Here is a 19,214-nt window from a genome sequence, read left to right on the forward strand (position 1 = left end):
GACAGATGGGGTGGGGATAGTCGACAGATCATATTTACTCAGTGGTATTTTAATAAAGCTCATATTACTGTGTTATTGTCTCGGGCTTTCCCAACAAAATTAACCCTCCTGTTTACCCGCATGTCAAGCTCTGTCAATAACACCATAAATCTGTGTGTGATATTAGGGTCTCTGCATTCCACTTCGTCTGAAGAGGCCTTTTAAGTAAAGCTTATGCTAGTCAGTTGTTTACTGTTTATTAGTGGACCAAGTGAGAAGGCAAGGCAAGGCAAGGCAAGGCAAGGCAAGGCAAGGCAAGGCAAGGCAAGGCAAGGCAAGGCAAGGCAAGGCAAGGCAAGGCAAGGCAAGGCAAGGCAAGGCAAGGCAAGGCAAGGCAAGGCAAGGCAATTTATATAGCACCTTTCAACACAAGGCAATTCAAGGTGCTTTACAAAAATGAAAGACATTCAGACAAAGGCATTTAAAAACGGTAAAAGATAATAAAAGAAACATTAAAAGAAAAAATACATGAATAAAAAGTACATGAATAAAACGTTACAGTGCAGTTTAAGATATGAATAGTTCACACAGAAGTTCCACTTTACTGATGAACACAACGGCTCAGTTTCAATTAAAAGCACCGACAAAAAGATAAGTCTTCAGCCTGGATTTAAAAGTAGTAAGAGTTGTAGCAAACCTGCAGGTTTCTGGTAGATTGTTCCAGATATTTGGAGCATAATAACTGAACGCTGCTTTACCATGTTTAGTTCTGACTCTGGGGACAGAAAGCTGACCAGTCCCAGAAGACCAGAGAGTTCTGGATGGTTCATAATTTAGCAGGAGGTCAGAAATGTATTTTCGGCCTAAACCATTCAGTGCTTTATAAACCAGCAGCAATATTTTGAAATCTATTCTTTGACACCGGCCCTGACCAATTTGCCGCCCTAGGCAAGATTTTAGCTGGCGCCCCCCCCCCCCCCAAAATGCAGACACTCACTATGATTCGCACGTGCATGGTTGTGGCATGACCACAAAAACAAAGATATTGACACAAGATGTGTGCAACTGTATTTAGTTTCCTATCCATTTGAACATGATTTAAGTAATATTTTTTTATATTGAAGTTAAAAGCATCAATCTGGTGCCCTTTGAGAGCAACATTAGGAGATCTATGGATACATCTCTCAACACCCATATGAAACGGAACTGTAAGCAGATTTTCTTTTTCTTTATGGATATTTTACAAATCACTCCCCTTTCAAACTGTATTCTTTTTTATTAATAACAACTTTTTTGTACTGTCAGTATTTTATACCTGTTTTTCACCTGTTCTCTTATTTTTTTACAACTATAATGATCATATAAAGGTACGTGTGCCTTTACCTCACTGAGCTGAGGTTATCAGAGCCTCTCAGTCTTTCAGGAGAGAGCTCTCTAAAGCTCTCCCCCTCGCGGCCGCTTACACAGTAAATTCCAATGTTAATAAAAGCACACAGAAGCTGTGTACGTTTTTTGGGAGTTTGATTTATTTTAAATGAATACAAATACAAAATTAAAACCTATAATTGCACACTAAAACCATTATTTCAAAAAAAGAACAATTTCACATAAACCTTTGGTTTTTACTGGGACTGGGGCAGTTCAACTTGATTTTGGGGGGGTGTGTGCCATAGTTTATGGGTGCTGTACGCAATATAGGTGTAGTTCTGTTAGTATAAGATAATAAGATGTACTTTGTTGATCCAAAATCGGGAAATTGTGTTGTTATGAAATAAAAAATAAATATATTTTTTTTATTTCTAACTTTTTTTTCCCGGCACCCCCTATGGGTTGATGCGCCCTTAGCATTCGCCTATACTGCCTATGCCGAGGGCCGGCCCTGCTTTGACACACAGGAAGCCAGTGTTGCGACCTGGCTCAAAAGGCCACAACAAAAAGGAGACACAACATGTCAACGGGAAGAAAAATGTTTATTAAAGAAAGTCATTCAAATTAGCCAAATTCATAGAGTGCAACAAAGTGGAGCAACTGAGAAAACCTGTACTTCATACTCAACCAACACCCAGGTGTCTGCAGGGGAAAGCAGAGCGAGAACAGAGAGGAGCAGAGAGGCTTCAAATAGCTGCAGAACACCAGACCCAGGTGCCCTGAGTTACTGTAATCAATGCAATCACTGGAGCCAATGCAGCACAGACAGAACAGCCACACCCTCTCTACTGATGGACCCGCAGGGGCATCACACCAGTGGAAAGACTTCAGAACAAGAGTGATGTGATCCACTTTCTTAGTGTTAGTGAGGACTCGAGCAGCGGCATTCTGAATCAGCTGCAGCTTTCTAATAGATTTTTTAGTGAGACCTGTGAAGACACCATTACAGTAGTCGAGTCTACTGAAGATAAAAGCATGGACAAGTTTTTACAAATCCTGCTGTGACATTAGTCTTTTAATCCTAGACATGTTCTTTAGGTGATAGTAGGCTGATTTAGTAACTGTTTTAATGTGACTGTTGAAACTCAGGTCAGAGTCCATGACTACACCTAGATTTCTGGCTTTATCTGTTGTTTTGAACATTGCAGACTGAAGCTCAGCGCTCACTTTTATACATTCTGCCTTGGCTCCAAAGACCAACCTCAGTTTTGTCTTTGTTTAATTGGAGAAAGTTCTGACAAATCCAGTCATTGATTTGTTCAATGCACTTACTCAGTGTTTTAACTGGAGAATAGTCTCCTGGTGAAATGATTATGTAAATTTGTGTGTCATCCGCATAGCTATGGTAACTTATTTTTTTGTTTTTCATTATCTGAGCCAGTGGTAGCATGTAGATGTTAAAGAGAAGAGGCCCCAAGATGGAGCCTTGAGGAACCCCACATGTCATATTTGTCAACTCAGATTTGTATGTACCTATAGAAACAAAGTTGTTTCTGTCCTTTAAGTAGGATTCAAACCAATTTAGAACTGTTTCCGAAAGTCCCACCCAGTTTTCTAGTCGGTCTAGTAATATGTTGTGGTCAACAGTGTCAAACGCAGCACTGAGATCTAATAATACTAACACTGAATTTCTGCCACTGTCTGTGTTTAAGTGGATGTCATTGAAGACCTTTACCAGAGCAGTCTCAGTGCTGTGGTTTGGACGAAATCCTGACTGGAACACATCCAAACAGAGAACCATTACAATAAATGTTAAGTCTGCTTTTTAATGGTCAAGTGTATGGAAATGAAGGATGAAGGCATCTCAAGCAAGCTGCTTTTCTTTCTCTCTCACACACACACACACACACACACACACACACACACACACACACACACACACACACACACACACACACACACACACACACACACACACACACACACACACACACACACACACACACACACACACACACACACACACACACACACACACACACACACACACACACACACACACACACACACACACACACACACACACCTGTTGTCCTCAGTTTAACCTGAAACAACATTGTCTGTGTGTTCTGCCGCAGCCTATCTCCAACTCAGCGGCATGTTTTGGTCTCCCTGTTTCCCATGGCCCGGCAGCGGGCGTTGTTTTCATATAACACTTTCCCAAAACACCATTGTGTCGACAGCTTTGCTTACACAAACGAGCAGAGAGAAAGGTTAACCATTAAATACTGTCTTGCTGCAGTCTTCCCCGTGTCCTAATGACTGTTTCAGTCCGGTGACTTCCATTAAAAGCTTAATTTTGTGGAGGTGACAAAACATTACTGTTCCTGGTAAAAGCGTATATCTGCAAAATGTCACAGGACATTTAAAACAACCACAAAGAAACATAAACATAGAGGGGCAAAACAACCACGGGGACACGAAACGACCAAAAAGGAACCAACTGATTACAAAGAAACACAAAAAAACTAACAAAAAGGGAAACAAGACCCAAAAAGGACTACAATGATTAGAAAAAAAACACACAAAAGAGGATACATGAAATGACCTCTAGATCAACGCAAAACCACTAACATATGAATAACAACTAAGGGATACAAACAGCATTAACAGCAACAACAAGATGCAAAACTACCATTGATATGAAATATAAGGACCGATTGATAACCAGGAATTTGTTATAAGAATGTAATGTTTTCTAGGAGATGATTCTCAATTACTTTGATGCAGCCCACCAATATGTGGAGCCTTCATAATGTATATTCATGTCGTTAAGACCACAGCTTCCTGGTTGTAGTTCAGATATGAGGAATTCTGTATCCGCTTAAACATCTCTAAATGTTTTGATGATATAGCTTTTACTGTTCATAACCATCTTGTGAACGTTGGGAACACTATCTTTGCAGATATTGTGTGAATGCAGCAATAGTCTGGTGAATTTCAGGTAGGGATGGTAATGAACACAATGACTCTGAAATTTCTTTTGGTAACACCCTCAGGTGAAATTGACATTGTTGTTGCCCCTCTATCTATTTAATCACTTCGGTTTACTTGTGCATAATGAGCATAACAACCTCACGAGGCCGCTAGCGTTGCTCCGACTGTCATTCTTGTTTTATTTTTGAGTAACTTTTTAGGGGAGAGGGAATTTTTCGAGCCAGAATCCCAAACTTCCCACATTCCTGTGTCTCAACTTGCAGGCATTTTATTTTCTTCTTACTCTGACTTGTCTGCTGTTGTGAATTTAACACCTGCTTCCTACTCTGGACCAGCACCCAGCAGTGGCCAGCTGAGGTTAAAGCCTCACAGCGCTCTATCTCTCTGGACAACACAGCAGGACAGTAAGAGACCGACCAAAACATGTGGAACTGCTCAGTGGGTCCACCATGACCTTCACATGTGATAATAATCAATACAGCATCAACATCCTTTTTTTGTTAAGCAAAAGCTTGCACAGATAGGAGAGTCTTTGATTCTTACAAAACTGTCTCTTGAGAAACAATTACTTTATAGCAGCTCATTGCTAAGCCCTCGATTGAAATACTGCAAATTGACGTGATATCACTGAACCACAAACACTTCATTTTCCCACTTGGATATCAACTCAAGCCTACAGAAAGAATAAGGAACAAATGGGCTTTGTTCTTTCTAGCTATGGCAAAGATGTTTCCATTTTGGGGGAGTCTTTTATGCATCATTCCTCTCCTGCAGAGCATGCAGTCCTTTATTCCCAGCATTTGTTTGACTAAGCCCTCACACAGTTAGATTCAGGCTATGCTGCTGAGTGGGATTCCTTGGCAAAGCAAATTGTTTTTTCCAAAAGGGATTGAAGTTCATATTGAGGATTTGCTATAAACAGGATTGTGTGATATAATGACTTGACCACAGTATCATCTGGATGTAAGCTGCTGCAAAACAGGCATCAACAGAGGATTACAATGATATATATATTTAATCCTGTTGGTAGGACAGTTTGCTCTTTTTGACAAAATTAAGTACATTGAAGTTATTTTTAGAAATGTTATCCTATTTTATATGTTATCTATTAAGATGTAAGTGTGTGTTTGGGAGTTGGTTGTGTTTTTGCATATTTTATAAGGAGAAAAGAAAAATGTGACTACACTGAGAAAAGGATTTGTAGTCCAGAGAGACATTATCGTTGTATTACAATGTCTCATTATAAAAGCCTCAGTGGGAACAAAGCTGTTAAAGTGGGGCAGATGGAAAGCCATTTAAAGTGTTTCAAGCAGAGCTGTCCTGTCTCGTATTAGCCTTAAAAATGGAGCAATAGAACTCGATGGATTTACAATTACAAGGGAAACAAACATTTGGGAACACTTAATGTCACGATGCATCACTCGTCGGCACCTGAATGAACAAAGACAGACGAGTGCGTACACATGCATGTACAGAGCCCGACTGACCCTGCTGGAATGTCCTTGAATGCACATCTTTTATCTACAAGACTCTCATTTTCTCTTGAGCAGCACAGCAGGAGTGACATGCTGCTCAAAACATGCCTTAAATCCTCGCTTAAAAAAACCCAGAAATACCACACACAAAAACACATCTGTGGTGTAGACAGATATGGACTGGGAAAAGAAGCAGGGACTTGTATCCCTTCTGTTTGTTGAAAGAACAACCAAATGTCTAAATCACAAGACCCGGGCCCCCTAATCTTGACAGGCCGGGGTCGGGCAGGAAATGATGTCACAGTCACAGCAGCAGATCTCCAGACGCTGATAAGGTCGCTCTTCCTGGGAACGTGAAACAAGGGAGAGACAGATAACCTCTTTGTCTTCCCTTTCCTCCTTTCATCTTGTCCCATCAAGACACGAGTGATTACAGCTATTCAGACATTCGTCACTTAGACACGGCACTTCCTAATAGTGTCACATATGAATTATGAATGCTGAGACTGCTCTTCTCTCCTTGTTTTAAATCAAGACAACCTGCGTCACATAAAGAACACGATTATAGACTTGGAGTGTAAATGGAGTCAGTTAATTGACCCAAGAAGTGATGCAGGGGGTAAACTGCCAAGAGGAGAGTTTGTGTTCTCCCATTCTTTAACGACGATAATAGTGTGTACGCTCACTGTGAGTCATGCGTTATAAACCGTCAAGGCCAAGGGCTGCTGATTCTAAGTGTACACGGGAGGTCATGGGGGCGAGTGTTGGTTTGAAGTAAATCACTGAAGGGGTCCTGCTTACTCGCCTTAGGGGGCTCCCACTCAGTAGAATGGAATTAAACACAGGGGGAGGGAGGGAGCGTTCAGGGTCTCGTCCTGCTGTGTTTGCGTGCAAGGTTTATGTCTGTACTTAAGAAATTGCAGTACATGTGCATGTTTATACATGTACTTAATGAACCCATGTGGGTGTGAGCTCAAAACTTCCTCCGGTATCTACGGAACTCTCGCTCTCTATCTCGGTGTACATTTTTAGTTTAGTTTTGTCTGGTTCTCTCGGTGTGTATCCATGTTTGTTTATGTCTGCAATTTTTAAAACGCCTATCAAATCTCACCATTCACTGACTCACAGAGCACAGAGCAGCCCCCTCCAACATCTCTCTGTTGGCTTAGATGGACAGCCCATCTGGTTTTCATGAAGGAGGGATCAAAATTGAGTGTCAGCTCGCTGTGACCCGCTTTCATCCTCCCAGCCCTCAACTTCACTGTCATGTTTTTTGCTAGAGCAACAGTCTGGACTAGTCTGAGACTAGACAATGAGTCAAAAGAACATTTCCCTTTCCTGAGAATTAGCTGGAATCACAGAAAGATCCCAGAAGATCTAAGCCTATGACAAATACAAAGTATTGCTGAACATTTTGGGGGGTAAATAGAAATAAACGGACAAAGATAAGTAACTTTGAAACAATGACATCATTGTTTGATCTCTAGTTAAATGTAGACATACCTTGGTAATACACATTCAAAGTAGGCATTACATGTTTATGTGAGTTATGTCTTAAATATCCCTCACATATTGGTTGATAGACTTTATTGAAACTATTAAAGCTGCTAAAATCATTATTTTGTTATTTATCAAATACTGCAACAGGTGTCGCTTGTCATGCATTGTTCAACACCCTCGTGCATAGTTTCTTTACAAAAGTCATCAGTTTTTTAAAGAACAAAACTAATGGATAAACTAACTGTATACTACCTGCCAAGCACGGGACAGCAAACAGACACAGTTAGCAACTAGTACAAGAACAGTTGAGCATTTAGTAACAAAAGGGCTGTATATGTTTGATGAGAGTGAGTGATGAAGACCAAATACAGAGCTAAAAGGATAAGTAATACTTTCTTAATAATATTGAATGTGTCTATTTCAATTGGTGAAAGTCAGTAAACACGTTTTTATATTAATATTGGCCTTAGTATTATTACTGTTAAGCAGACAAATGATTGTTGGATTAGTATGAGCAAGCACTTTTGGTTAATTAACATCCTTTATATTCACTCTGTCTCCTGACTTTCCCTGTCATAATACAATGCTGAATGTTGGGGAGATATTATAATGGGATATTCAATATGTTCAAGTTTTGAAGGATAAAAAAAAGGGGAGAAATGGGGAGTGGAACAGTGTTCAACATTTCAAGAATGTCACCTACATATTTCTGTAATTTAGGGTGAGAGACAAATCAGCATGGCTCTCTTTCTGTAAAACAAAAACATGTGAGGAATGCTTAAAAGACTGCTGTTTCTGCAGAGCGGAAACCATCAGATACCGAGAGAATTACAGAGGCTTACGTTTCATATTTCTAGCTGCCCCTTCACCTGCATAATGAAGAGGGAAGTTGAATTAAAGTAAATATATTCTGCCTGTTATCCTTGTAATGAAAATATGTATGGACTCTTTCTGGAATTTGAACCAACAAACAGACATGGGTTGAGGCAATGTGTGAGCTAGTTTTCTAATCCTCCTCAATAACACTATTCTCAGACAGAAATAAACCATCTCCTGTCAATCTTTTTTCTCAAAGAATGTCTCAGGGATGAACCTCGCTTCTTACAGCAGGGGTTTTGTGTTTCATACTCGATACATCTTCCAAATCCAGATGTAAAAGGTAGTCCAGAGGGTGTAACCCTAAATTCCTCTGGCCTACTGCGGATGTAAAGGAGCACTATTCAATGCCTGCTGCTTGGCTCGGACAACGGCAGGGAAGCCCCCTCTGCTCTCACTCCCTTTGATAACGGTCAAAGACTGGGCAGTCTGCCGGAAGACAATTGCTGGAGAAAGGAAATGAGAAAGCCCGGAGCAGACAGTGGAAGTCTAGGAGTGGCAGGGGAGAGGAGAAAGACTGACTTAGGCTTTAAAAAGCTTCCAGTGATTGAAATAGAAAGACAAAAAGGGGCCACAGACAAGGGGCTGGATTTCTGCAGCTCTCTGATGCTGGGCCAGAGGAGCACATCGGTGTGTTCACATGCATGACAAAGTAGGATGTGGAAATGTTTCAATTCCTACACATTGAGTGGGTGTGTATGTGCAGACTGGCATGCCTTTGTGTGTTCATTTGTGGCATATTGTGTCTGTGAGTGTGTTAGGGTATGTGATAAAGCCTGCGTGTGTTTCAGAGAGAGGGGAGAAACTCTGAAAAGCCTCGAGGGGGATTTCCCTTGAAAGAGAAAGCTTTTCTCCTCCCCCTCTCAGGCACTCTCTTGCTCCCTCCTTCCCTCTCTCTCTTCCGTCCCCTAAACACTCAGAGTCGCCAGAGAAGCTAAATAAGTGAAGCAAGAGGATCAACAGGCAGCCTGGCAAGTTGTAGCTCTCTGTGCTACAAACTCAAGACTTGTGAAAAGTGTACAAAGAATGGGAATAACTTTGGTTACTTTTCGATCAAGACAACTCACTGTCATGTGGATATACTTCAGCAGACTTCTGTTGTTGATGCTCTAAACATGGCAAGACTCTCAGCACGGAGCCAAGGGAGACTCTCTGGAGAGGATTATCAGGAACAAGCACTAAATAGACTTTCTGCCGTGTAGAGAAGAAATCACCTGCAAAGATGGTAAGGTTTTTGGTTTTACTGCTGGAGCTTGACTTGTGTTGCTTTAAGAGTTAAGAGTTCTCCACTGACTTAGTAACAGAGATTTGGACAAGTGACTTCTCTCTGTGGCTTTGCAGGTCATGTGTGAATGAACCCTAAGAATACTCATATTGTAACTAATGCATTTTGTATGCTTTTAGCTGTCTTTTGTTCAGTTTGTGTGTTACCATGCACATTACCAATCCACATTTCCTCTCTCAATGAAACCTAATCTTTGTGACATACAAAGGCAGCACAAAGCTAATGTAACTGCACTCTTTAAACATTTGTGTTGTCCTTAGCACAGTTTGTGGGACTGTTTCACATCACCAGCCCACGGCGTCTCTAGCTTTTAAAGCATGTGCACAAAGACTGAGTGACAGAAAGAGGCACATTGCCTTTTGTTTTGCATCCTTTGATTTGGACCTAATAGATGCGGATGGCACACATACTTGAGTGAGTGGAGAGTGTTTGGGGAATACATTATTTGACTGCTTTGCATTGGCACATAATGGAATTCTCCAGCTCAGTGTTCAGCACTTTAAAAAGTTCAAACCGCAGGGCCGCTCTAATCCCAGGCACAACAAGAAACTACTAAATGACAAAGAGTGAGCCCTAAGATGGGAACATGTTTGATGATGGGTTTGTGGTAAGACGCAGCATCTTTGAAGTTTTAATAACTGGTTGTTGCTGCTGCGAAATAGTCAAATAAATGAGCAGATAAATTATAATGTTATGATAAAGACCATAATGAGGCATAATAAGCTTCTCCTTACTTGTCTTTAGCTTTCTATGTATAACATTCTTCTTTATAAACCAGTCAGACCCCTAACATCTGTCCAAGGGAGCCAAATAATTGATAGCTTTAAGGAGAGGAGGAAGGAAGGATGTTTAAAGGAGTGCAGACTTGGCTTCTCATTGTGGCCACCACTGTACTTTGTCCTTCCTTCACATGCACCGCAGCACTTGTTTGACAAGCTTTAACAGCCCCAACTGTTTGTTTTACTTATTGCATGACCAATGTCGTCTTCCGTGACCACCCTCCAACTTCCAGTCATGAGCCAGCAGAGTCAAAATTATTAGATTACGAAAACGTGCATGACCAGGAGTTTCAATCTTAGATACACACTCAGCAATGACAAATACAAAGTCCCGGGCTACTGGTGTGAATTGTATTTGCCTTGGCAGGAGTTACTGTGTGACAAGGACAGCCAAGAGAGTCATTCATTCACCAGCAAGGTTAACACCTTTTCTTCTTAAGGCCTCAGAGAAGCATGGGTTTCATTCATTGTACATTGAACATGGTTAACATGGTAGAATTTGCAGTGTCCATGTCCGTTGCAGAATTCAAAGTATATTCAAAGTCAATGCAAATCCTTCCATGAGATTTGCTCCAGGGTTTTGGTTGTGCTCTCGTCTTGCCAAAACAGGTTTAGTTTAAAGTTTTCTCTGATTTAAAGGATATATCGTGGGAACAACTTACAATGGCAGATTTCGAAATCACTTAGCAAAACATTACAGTATGTCTTTTGCTTATTCATGAAGTGGATTTGGGGCAACATTACCATCTCAACCGAACACATGTACTGTCAAATATTTACTCTGCTTTTAGCTCTGTTCAGCTGTTCACTGACTCCTTTGTAAAAATATCAGGCTTGAAGTTCATTTTGTTATAAAACAACATGCTAGCTGAGAAAACATTTTTTACTATCATGTTGCGGTCATAAAACCAAAAACAATGAGCCTAAAGATGCCAAAATGCTCAGGGAAACTGCAAAGTCAGATAATAATTATATGTGAGTTTGTGGTAAAAAGCGAACAGCTTTCCCACACATAACAAATATATATTTGTATTGTAGCAGCTTTAAGTCTCTTGATAACTGAGATACACTTGCACATGCCTGCTCCATATCATCAGTCAGATATGCTCAGTCATTCGTAACAGTTCGTTTTTCAACCACTCAGCTTAGAGTATGCATGCATACCTTAATCTATTATGTGATGTAAACAAGCAGTGTGAGAGCATCCAGGTTTTGACTTGCTGACAGTATACATTCAGGCCAAGCTTTAAGGGTCACAGCTGTGTCTCTCTCTCTCTGTAACATCCAGGGTAGACAGTATCATAGCTTCTTCTCCCTGCCTGTATTAAGTCATCACACTGTTCTCCCTTTGGCCAACAAATAATACTTCCTGCCCACTGATTCATTTTCTGTGATTTCGCCAAATGTCTACAAATCCAGACGGGGAGAATCGTAACAATAAACTGATGTGATTATAGAGAAAATATGTCTAATTGCAGACATCTGCCTCGTGGAGCTGTTTGGGCCAACCAATTTCCAACTTTCTTCAATCAGGGAGTCGAGTTTCTGAGGGTTGTCATGGAGCTGTGAAACATATTTTCAGTGTGTTTATTATCTCTGTAGCACAAAAGCGGGTCAAACTCAATAGATGCTGTGTGGTGTATTTTGATAACAGAGCCATTGCCAAATGTGTGGGGAAAATATGTTCTGCTATAGTATAGGCTGTCAGCCTGCTTTGTCTGTAGAAACACAGTCACTGTAGCTTTGTCATTTTATACCCAGACTATGTTTGAACTGCTGTTGTTTATCCTCTCAGGGCTTTTTCTAAGGAAGATAACACCTGTATTATAGCTGGTTCAGTGATCATGATGCACCAGTCTCAAGTCATAGGATTCAGCTTTTGTTGCTTCGTTCAAAACCAGTCTAACAACTTTAATCGGAAAATCTGAGATGACATACTGTGAGATGAGACAACATTTACTGAAGGATAAGACATTCAGTTTGAATTCCATGTAGACTGCTGTGCTCTGTTTGGCTCTTGTTGGTGTTATGCACTCGTTTGAGGAGCTCAGGAATGAAGAGCAGCAGATGTCAGTGTTTAGTACACTTCTTGTAAACACATTCACATGCTGACTATCAAATCTCCCGTGTTAGGGCACAAGGCCCTCGATTAATTGTATTTCAGTCCTTTTTCAATGTCTTGGACATTTTAACATTGTGAGATGAACAATGGTAGTTAGGTGTGTTGCATTCTTTAAAAACAAACCATTTTTATGTTTCATATCTTGTAGTTTGCCAGAATGCAACCTTTGGGATATGAGCGAAAACCCAGGAGTTGTGTTGTCAGTAAAATGGGAGCGGTGTATTATGAGTCAGTCGTGAAGACATTCCAGAAAAAACTCAACAATGTTGTCGTTTAGTTTCAGTTTTTAAATGTACATTGGGAATGATAAGTATGTGGAGGAAGCCTTATAGTTGCACCCAGCTGCTCTTCCTATCCTATCGCCTCATCAGGCATTTGGCAACTTTTTTAACTACACAGCAGTCTGAGCCTAGGGTAAGATTTCAAAATATGCTGACCTGGCATGACTGAGAAGGAGTGTATCCAAAACAGCGGTAGACATTATTAAACAAAACTGTTTTTTAATTGTTACATTTCACAACGTGTGGTTGTCATGAAGGGCTGCTGTGAGTCAGTTCTTTATGACAAAAGAGATGACTGCCGTGATTAATGTCGGATCCAGATACACTAGGTTGATTGTCCTAGTGTCATTGCTCATTGATCAAAGTTGTCTTTGCTCATTGATCAAAAATCCAGGGTGGATTAATGAGTCATTGTGAAATAAAATCTCATCTTGAATCTCATGCAGCATAAGAAGAAAGCCTGAATCGGAAACCTAACGCACTATTAGTTTGGCCTCTTCACTTTACAAACATAGCTAAAGTTCTCACAAATAAAATAAAAAGTATAATAGGAACCGTGCCAGATTGAAGGTCCGATAGGAAGCACATACCATCTTTACTGCTGGCAGCGGGGACTCTAATAAAAACGATGTAGGGGTTTTGTTTTGGAGGTGCCTGGATTTAAGATGGCTTAGCTGGATAGAGTGCCCATCTGCTGAGTTTAACAAGAGTGGATCACACACAAAGAAAGCACTGTCTCACCGTCAAATAGGAGATACCAAATGTTTAAGGAAGAAAAGGGAGGATAGGAAATAACTGACAGATACTGATAACTTGTTGTATGATATGACTTAGACTGTGATCTTGGTTTTGATTGCTCTTGTCAGCTTTCTTCTTTTAGGTTTTGTGTCAAACCAGTCTGTAGAAACTGCACATTTTCACTTTCTTCTTACCATGGTAATATTTCTCAATATTACTTGAGGTTAGGTGTCATTTCCCATCATTCCTCTTTGCCACCGGCTGTTGTTGGCTGATGTTATGGCTGAGTTGGTGGTGTGTCATCTTAGACTCTTGGACATATCTTCATGTCTGTACTTGCAGAATTCACTCGGTCTTCAGGATTTACTGGCAGGTCTTGACACAACTGTCACTTCTTCTTATGTTTTGGGTTCAGCCCGGAGGTGCCGTGACATTCCATTTCTTACGAGGATTTCAAAGAAATGTGTTGACCAGTCAAGACACAGACATCAACAAATCCATACAGAATGTCGCATCAGGAACTGTGTCCATTTAGTTGAAGTTAATCTTCTTTAAAGTCACATTCTGGTCAGCTTACCTGCACTAATCTTTTGAGCTGTGTGGCTGATTACACACATACACATTGTGCATATTACACACCTTGACAGTTTGTTTATACTGTGGCTCAAATCTGGGTCCAGACTTTCTTTGACCAAGGCCCAAGGCAATATGGAGGAAACCTGTAATTATCTGCTTAATAAGGCGAAAACTCCCAGGGGGCCTGAAGGGTGGACAAGACAAAGACAGATGCCTGTTGTCCATGCTAGCATGCCAATTCAGGTCAAACACAGATCTTTGTTGGGAGCTGAAGCTATTTCTAGGGTTAAATCACATCACCGGCTGCACTGGATAATGAGGGTCAAAGAGGGAATTCCCTTGCGTTAAATGTATAGACTAGAGGGTGCGGCCAGCTGGACATCGATCAAGTCCCAACGTATCTGCAGCCCAAGATAAAGGTCCAGGATTTAAGCTTGATCGAACGCTTCTCTCTGGCTGATTGTGGGAGTGAAAATACCCTGGAAAAGAAGTAGCAACTCTGTCAACATGAGGAAACTTCAGCTAGACACTGCACACTGACATGCAGTGACAAATTGTGTTATTGTAGGATGTAGGGCAGTGATTGTGTCTGGGTGCTCACACAAGACTGAACAAATTGCTGCTAACCAGGAGTTTTTGTAATGGGACGAACGGTTAAACACACAAAAGGAATGCAGGCAAAAAGACTAAAAGTGTGATGAGACATTTCAATTGTACTGCACATTATAAAACACCAGCTTATACACTACTATGGGGGTTAAAAGACAATCTGAGCATACATCTCAGAACCTCACGTGTACTCCTTGCATTTATTGCTGTTTTAATCCCTAACATAACATTTTCCATGTGGTCGGCAATTTCTTCATCTCCATTAAATGCCCAAATCGCTCAATACAACTACTAGAGGGAACCAACACATCTTGAATAAGGAAAGGTCATGTAAGTAAATAATGATCCGTACAACCCGCCGAATGAGAGAAATCTAAATCATAAGGAGTAAAGAAGATCAAGTTACTTAGTTTCCCCATTCGTGTATTTATTGTTCCAGATGCTGAATATTTGCCAGTCAGGGTTTCACGTCCATAACACTATGTTTTACAGAGAGGTTGTTTATTTACTGTAGTTCTGGACATGTATTTTAGATCCAGTGGTGAATTTGGCAAGAACTTAGGGACATAATTTAGCTTTGTCTTAGAGGAATTCCTGCTGAACCTTTCACAGATCAGTTCAGACCTCGTTCGACAAATAAACAACCTTGAACCTGTTTTACATGTTGTCTGGCACTTTGTGCGATATAATGAGATGCAGAGGAGAGCCCAACGCTGGCAGCCCACTCTCCTTACTCTCAGTTCATTTGGTTGGCTAGCCTTTCTGAGCTTGGTCCAGCAGAGCAACGCTTTGTAACATCTCAAGTGGTTCTCACTTATATGAGTATCACCAGCCAACCACCCACAGAGAGGAGCCCGTGGCGTGTTTTCAACCATCTTTGTTTTGAGAAGAAGTTAAGCCAAGCTAAGGAGTTTTGTTATTTTAGCTAGTGTTAACAAAAGTAGGTCTGCATCTCAAATGATTTTGAGGTAATGTTATGATAACAAGTCATATTTTTTCAAAGACTGAATTTCAATAACTGATTTAAAGGCTACAGAAGAGAGATTGGAATATGTTGTGAATTCCAGAATGAAATCTAGAGTAAAAACAAAATGCCCCATCTCTTAACTGTGACTTAAGAAAAAGATATGTCTCTGGTTTAGTGTAAGCCTTAAAGCATACAGTACAACCCAAAGTGCAATGGCTGCATTCAGACTAAGACAGCTGTGCTGAATTACCGTTCAACAGCCAACCTCGAAGGTATTCTGTTCTCCATTGACTAATCTATTGTGACAGATGTGCACAATCACAAAAAGGAAGCATTTTTTTCTACTGAGCACATGCAATGTCTGGAAGAACTAAGAAAACTTTGCAAGAGTGGTCAAATATTGATATTGATTAAGATCCAACATCTTACATTAATTGTGTTCTAAATGAGTACAAAACTGCCTGTATTTCAAATGTAAACAATGTTTGAAAGGTGTAGCTAACAGAGAATGTAAACACTAAACTAAGTTGTACGAGTTGTGGAATTATTTGGTGACTCATATAACTACTTTATGACCTTTGTTCCCAATGTTTCATGGCTGTCCAAGGTGCTCCCAAAAGCATCCGTAGCTAACCAGTGTGAGCTCTTTGAAGCTGCGGTCCTTCTGTTTATCCTAGGCTGGTCTCTGGTCTCGGTTAGGCCATCAAGCTAAATGAGGAGGGGGGCTAAAAACAGACTCCTTTGTGGAGCTGGGAGATTGACACAGCAGGGTACTGTGAACTGATTGTATGAATAGCACGCCTGCTGTGGTTGCTAATACCTGTCTTGATTCAGAGGAAGCATCAAGTCCTTAAACTCAACATGAATATTATTCATTTCATTTCATTTCATAACAAGGTGTCATTCCTTGTACTGAACTGCGTGCGTCATAGGTGCTATTAGAACGCATATTCAAAAGTACTGTGTACCTATCCAACATCAGACAAGTATGTGAAAGGTATTTTAAACACGTCTTTTGAACAGATTTTCCCCCAGGCTCAATTTAAAACAAAGAAGGCAAGTTTATATGTATAGCATCTTTCAAAACATAAAGCCATTAAGACATTATTTAAAGAAACACAAGGCGTTATAGAAAAATACACTTTTATAGGATTTTAAAAGATATCAAATAAATAACTTTGTTGATAGTTTCCTTTTAAGTAAGCCCCTATCATCAATTGTGTCTGGCTTTTGACTAAATGCTTTTGATATAAATGACATCAATCAGACTTAGTTGTACTTTTTTTTGCTGGTAGTAGATTGTACAGTAAAGGTGGTTAAGCCAAAACCTAATAAACCCAACTGTGTTTGTGAAGCATGCTGTTGTGGTTAGTATTCACCTCCAAACATGCCTGCATAAGCAACAATGTAATCACACAAAGCCTCTCAGAGCCGCGCCTCAGCATAATACAGTAAAGTAATAGTTTGATTCACATGACAATTTACAATCAACCTACAGGTAACACTCTGAGTTTGTTTTACAGTATCTCCAGTATTACACAATCAAATCAAAAGTCCTGTATTTGCAATACTTATTCAATTGCATTAAAAGCCTGGCTGTCATGTCATCAGGTGGTTGACCAAAAATGCTTTGAAGACGGCCTCTCTTCATCTGAAAATAGGTTGTGAGTTTAGCTGGATGTCCCCCGTGGCACAGCTGGTGTTGGCAGCTTATCTACTAAGGACATTTCTACATGCAGTAAAGATGAGCACTAAGTGTTCCTATGACAGATAATTGTGTCGTTTCACGCACTTGCTTTTTTATGGTAATTTTTAACAGGACTGGGCATTTCTTTTCTCTGCTTTGCTTCTTCTTGTCACTTTGAATAAGATCAGACGCTGGCCCTGGTCTGCTACAAATATAGGAGTTTAAATGAAGCATATCCTGGCCAGACATGAAACAAGTTGCACATACTCATGCAGGACTTAATCTTCTCCAGATACTCTTTTGATTAGGCTCAACCAAAATACCCCTCTTGATCTCCTATAGATGACAGTATTAATTCACCTCAAAGCCTTTTGATAGGCGAATAGATTATTTTGTTTACATTTTTGGTGAATTTGATCTTTTGGTGGACGTTTCAGTTCGTAAAAGATGATAATGTATTTACTGATACATGTAGGCCCAGTTCATAGTCCAAAAAGTGCACTCATGCACAAAGGTTTATCGCTTTGAAACCAAAAAAAACAACTCTTTGATGTATTCAAAGCGCGCACAGCGAGGGGTGAAAGGCCAAGAAAAATATCTGTCCTGTCGTTTTGCATTTACAGGGTATTTGTTCTCCCTTGACCACGTGAAGCTTCTTCAAAGAAATCAGTGTTAGAAAAGACATTAACTTTGAAATGTGTAGTCCACACTACACACTCAGGTTGCTATATGTTCACACACATTTGAACCAGAACTCACACACAACATGTCATTGGATGGAAAAGGCCAATACATTCAGATGATATGCCACATTATTTAATAACTGCAATGATAGGATTTCAGTTTGAGGGCAACTATTTCAATGACACAAGATAGTCTGTAATATACGATTTATTACAATTAATGTTTTACAATTTATGTGCCTTGATTAAAAACTCATTACTCATTTGAAAAGAATGTGCACATCACACCACTCCTTAACTTATTCCCTGACATTGATGTTCTGAATAAGCCTTCATTATGTGCACATCAGATGTTTTATTGCGTTAATTTGAAGTGAAGAGGGTTTTTTTTTCTTCTGCAATATCAGTTCTAGTGTTTGATATAGTTCCTGTGGCTTTGACTCATTAATACTTTAAATCAAAGTAGACATTAAATACAAAGGTCACACAAATAATTAAATGGAATTGATTGCTTTCTCATCCAAGAACAGGTGGTTATTAAGTTTAACTGTATCATTTTTATTCGTAGCCTTTGATTTATTGATTTGTTGTTGCTGGTATTCTTCATGGGTTTAGCCAGAGTCTAACAGTCTGTTTAAATAATAATCATACACACAAACCTTATCTCACTGACCAGCACCTCTTCTTGACCTCCAGAACCCTGAATCTCTGGACTCGTCCATCCAGAGCACCCTCTCGGCCCTCTTCCCTCCTTTCGAGGCCACAGCTCCCATCGTCCTCTGCCAGCTGTTTCGCACCATAGAGGAACGTTACTACGGTGATGCTTTACAGTGTCTGCTGGACTTCCTCATTCCCTCCAAACACCTGCTGGAGAGTGTTCAACAGGCAGCATGTGTGAGTATTCACCCATGTATTCCAGGCTTTTACAGAAAGGGTTGTGTGGATATTGTCTGAAATGTGTAAATTCAATTAGACTTTAATTATCGAGATCAAAGTAGGTGATTAAGATGTGTTTCTAGTGTCTTTGTCCTCTATTTTTACATGGAAATGACAGACAAATGTAAAGACCTCCCAATACATTTCACACTCCTCAATGCTTATAATTAGAGATGTCCCGATCCGATCACGTGATCGGGGATCGGAGCCAATCACGTGATTTTCAAAAGATCGGAATCGGGAGAAAAAAATCGGGGATCGGGATTTTTTTATTTTTTTTATATAAAATATTTTTATTATTTTATTTAATGTTACAAAACAAAAATGACCATGTTCACGTCTTAAAGTCATCCTGA

The 19,214-nt window shown here is 40.1% G+C and overlaps 1 protein-coding gene across 2 annotated transcripts in view; it reads left to right on the plus strand.

Moving 5' to 3' along the window:
- Positions 1–9,130: 9,130 nt before the first annotated feature.
- quo (quattro) overlaps positions 9,131–19,214 on the plus strand; it is a 28,931-nt gene continuing 18,847 nt past the window's right edge. For both annotated transcript variants that reach the window (XM_034083214.1, XM_034083215.1), the window contains exons 1-2: positions 9,131–9,420; positions 18,619–18,816. In XM_034083214.1, the coding sequence (XP_033939105.1) occupies positions 9,418–9,420; positions 18,619–18,816 (201 nt within the window). In that variant the 5' untranslated portion in view covers positions 9,131–9,417. The remainder of the gene's footprint in view (positions 9,421–18,618; positions 18,817–19,214) is intronic.

This window comes from Pseudochaenichthys georgianus, chromosome 5 (assembly GCF_902827115.2).
Source record: "Pseudochaenichthys georgianus chromosome 5, fPseGeo1.2, whole genome shotgun sequence".
NCBI lineage: Eukaryota > Metazoa > Chordata > Actinopteri > Perciformes > Channichthyidae > Pseudochaenichthys > Pseudochaenichthys georgianus.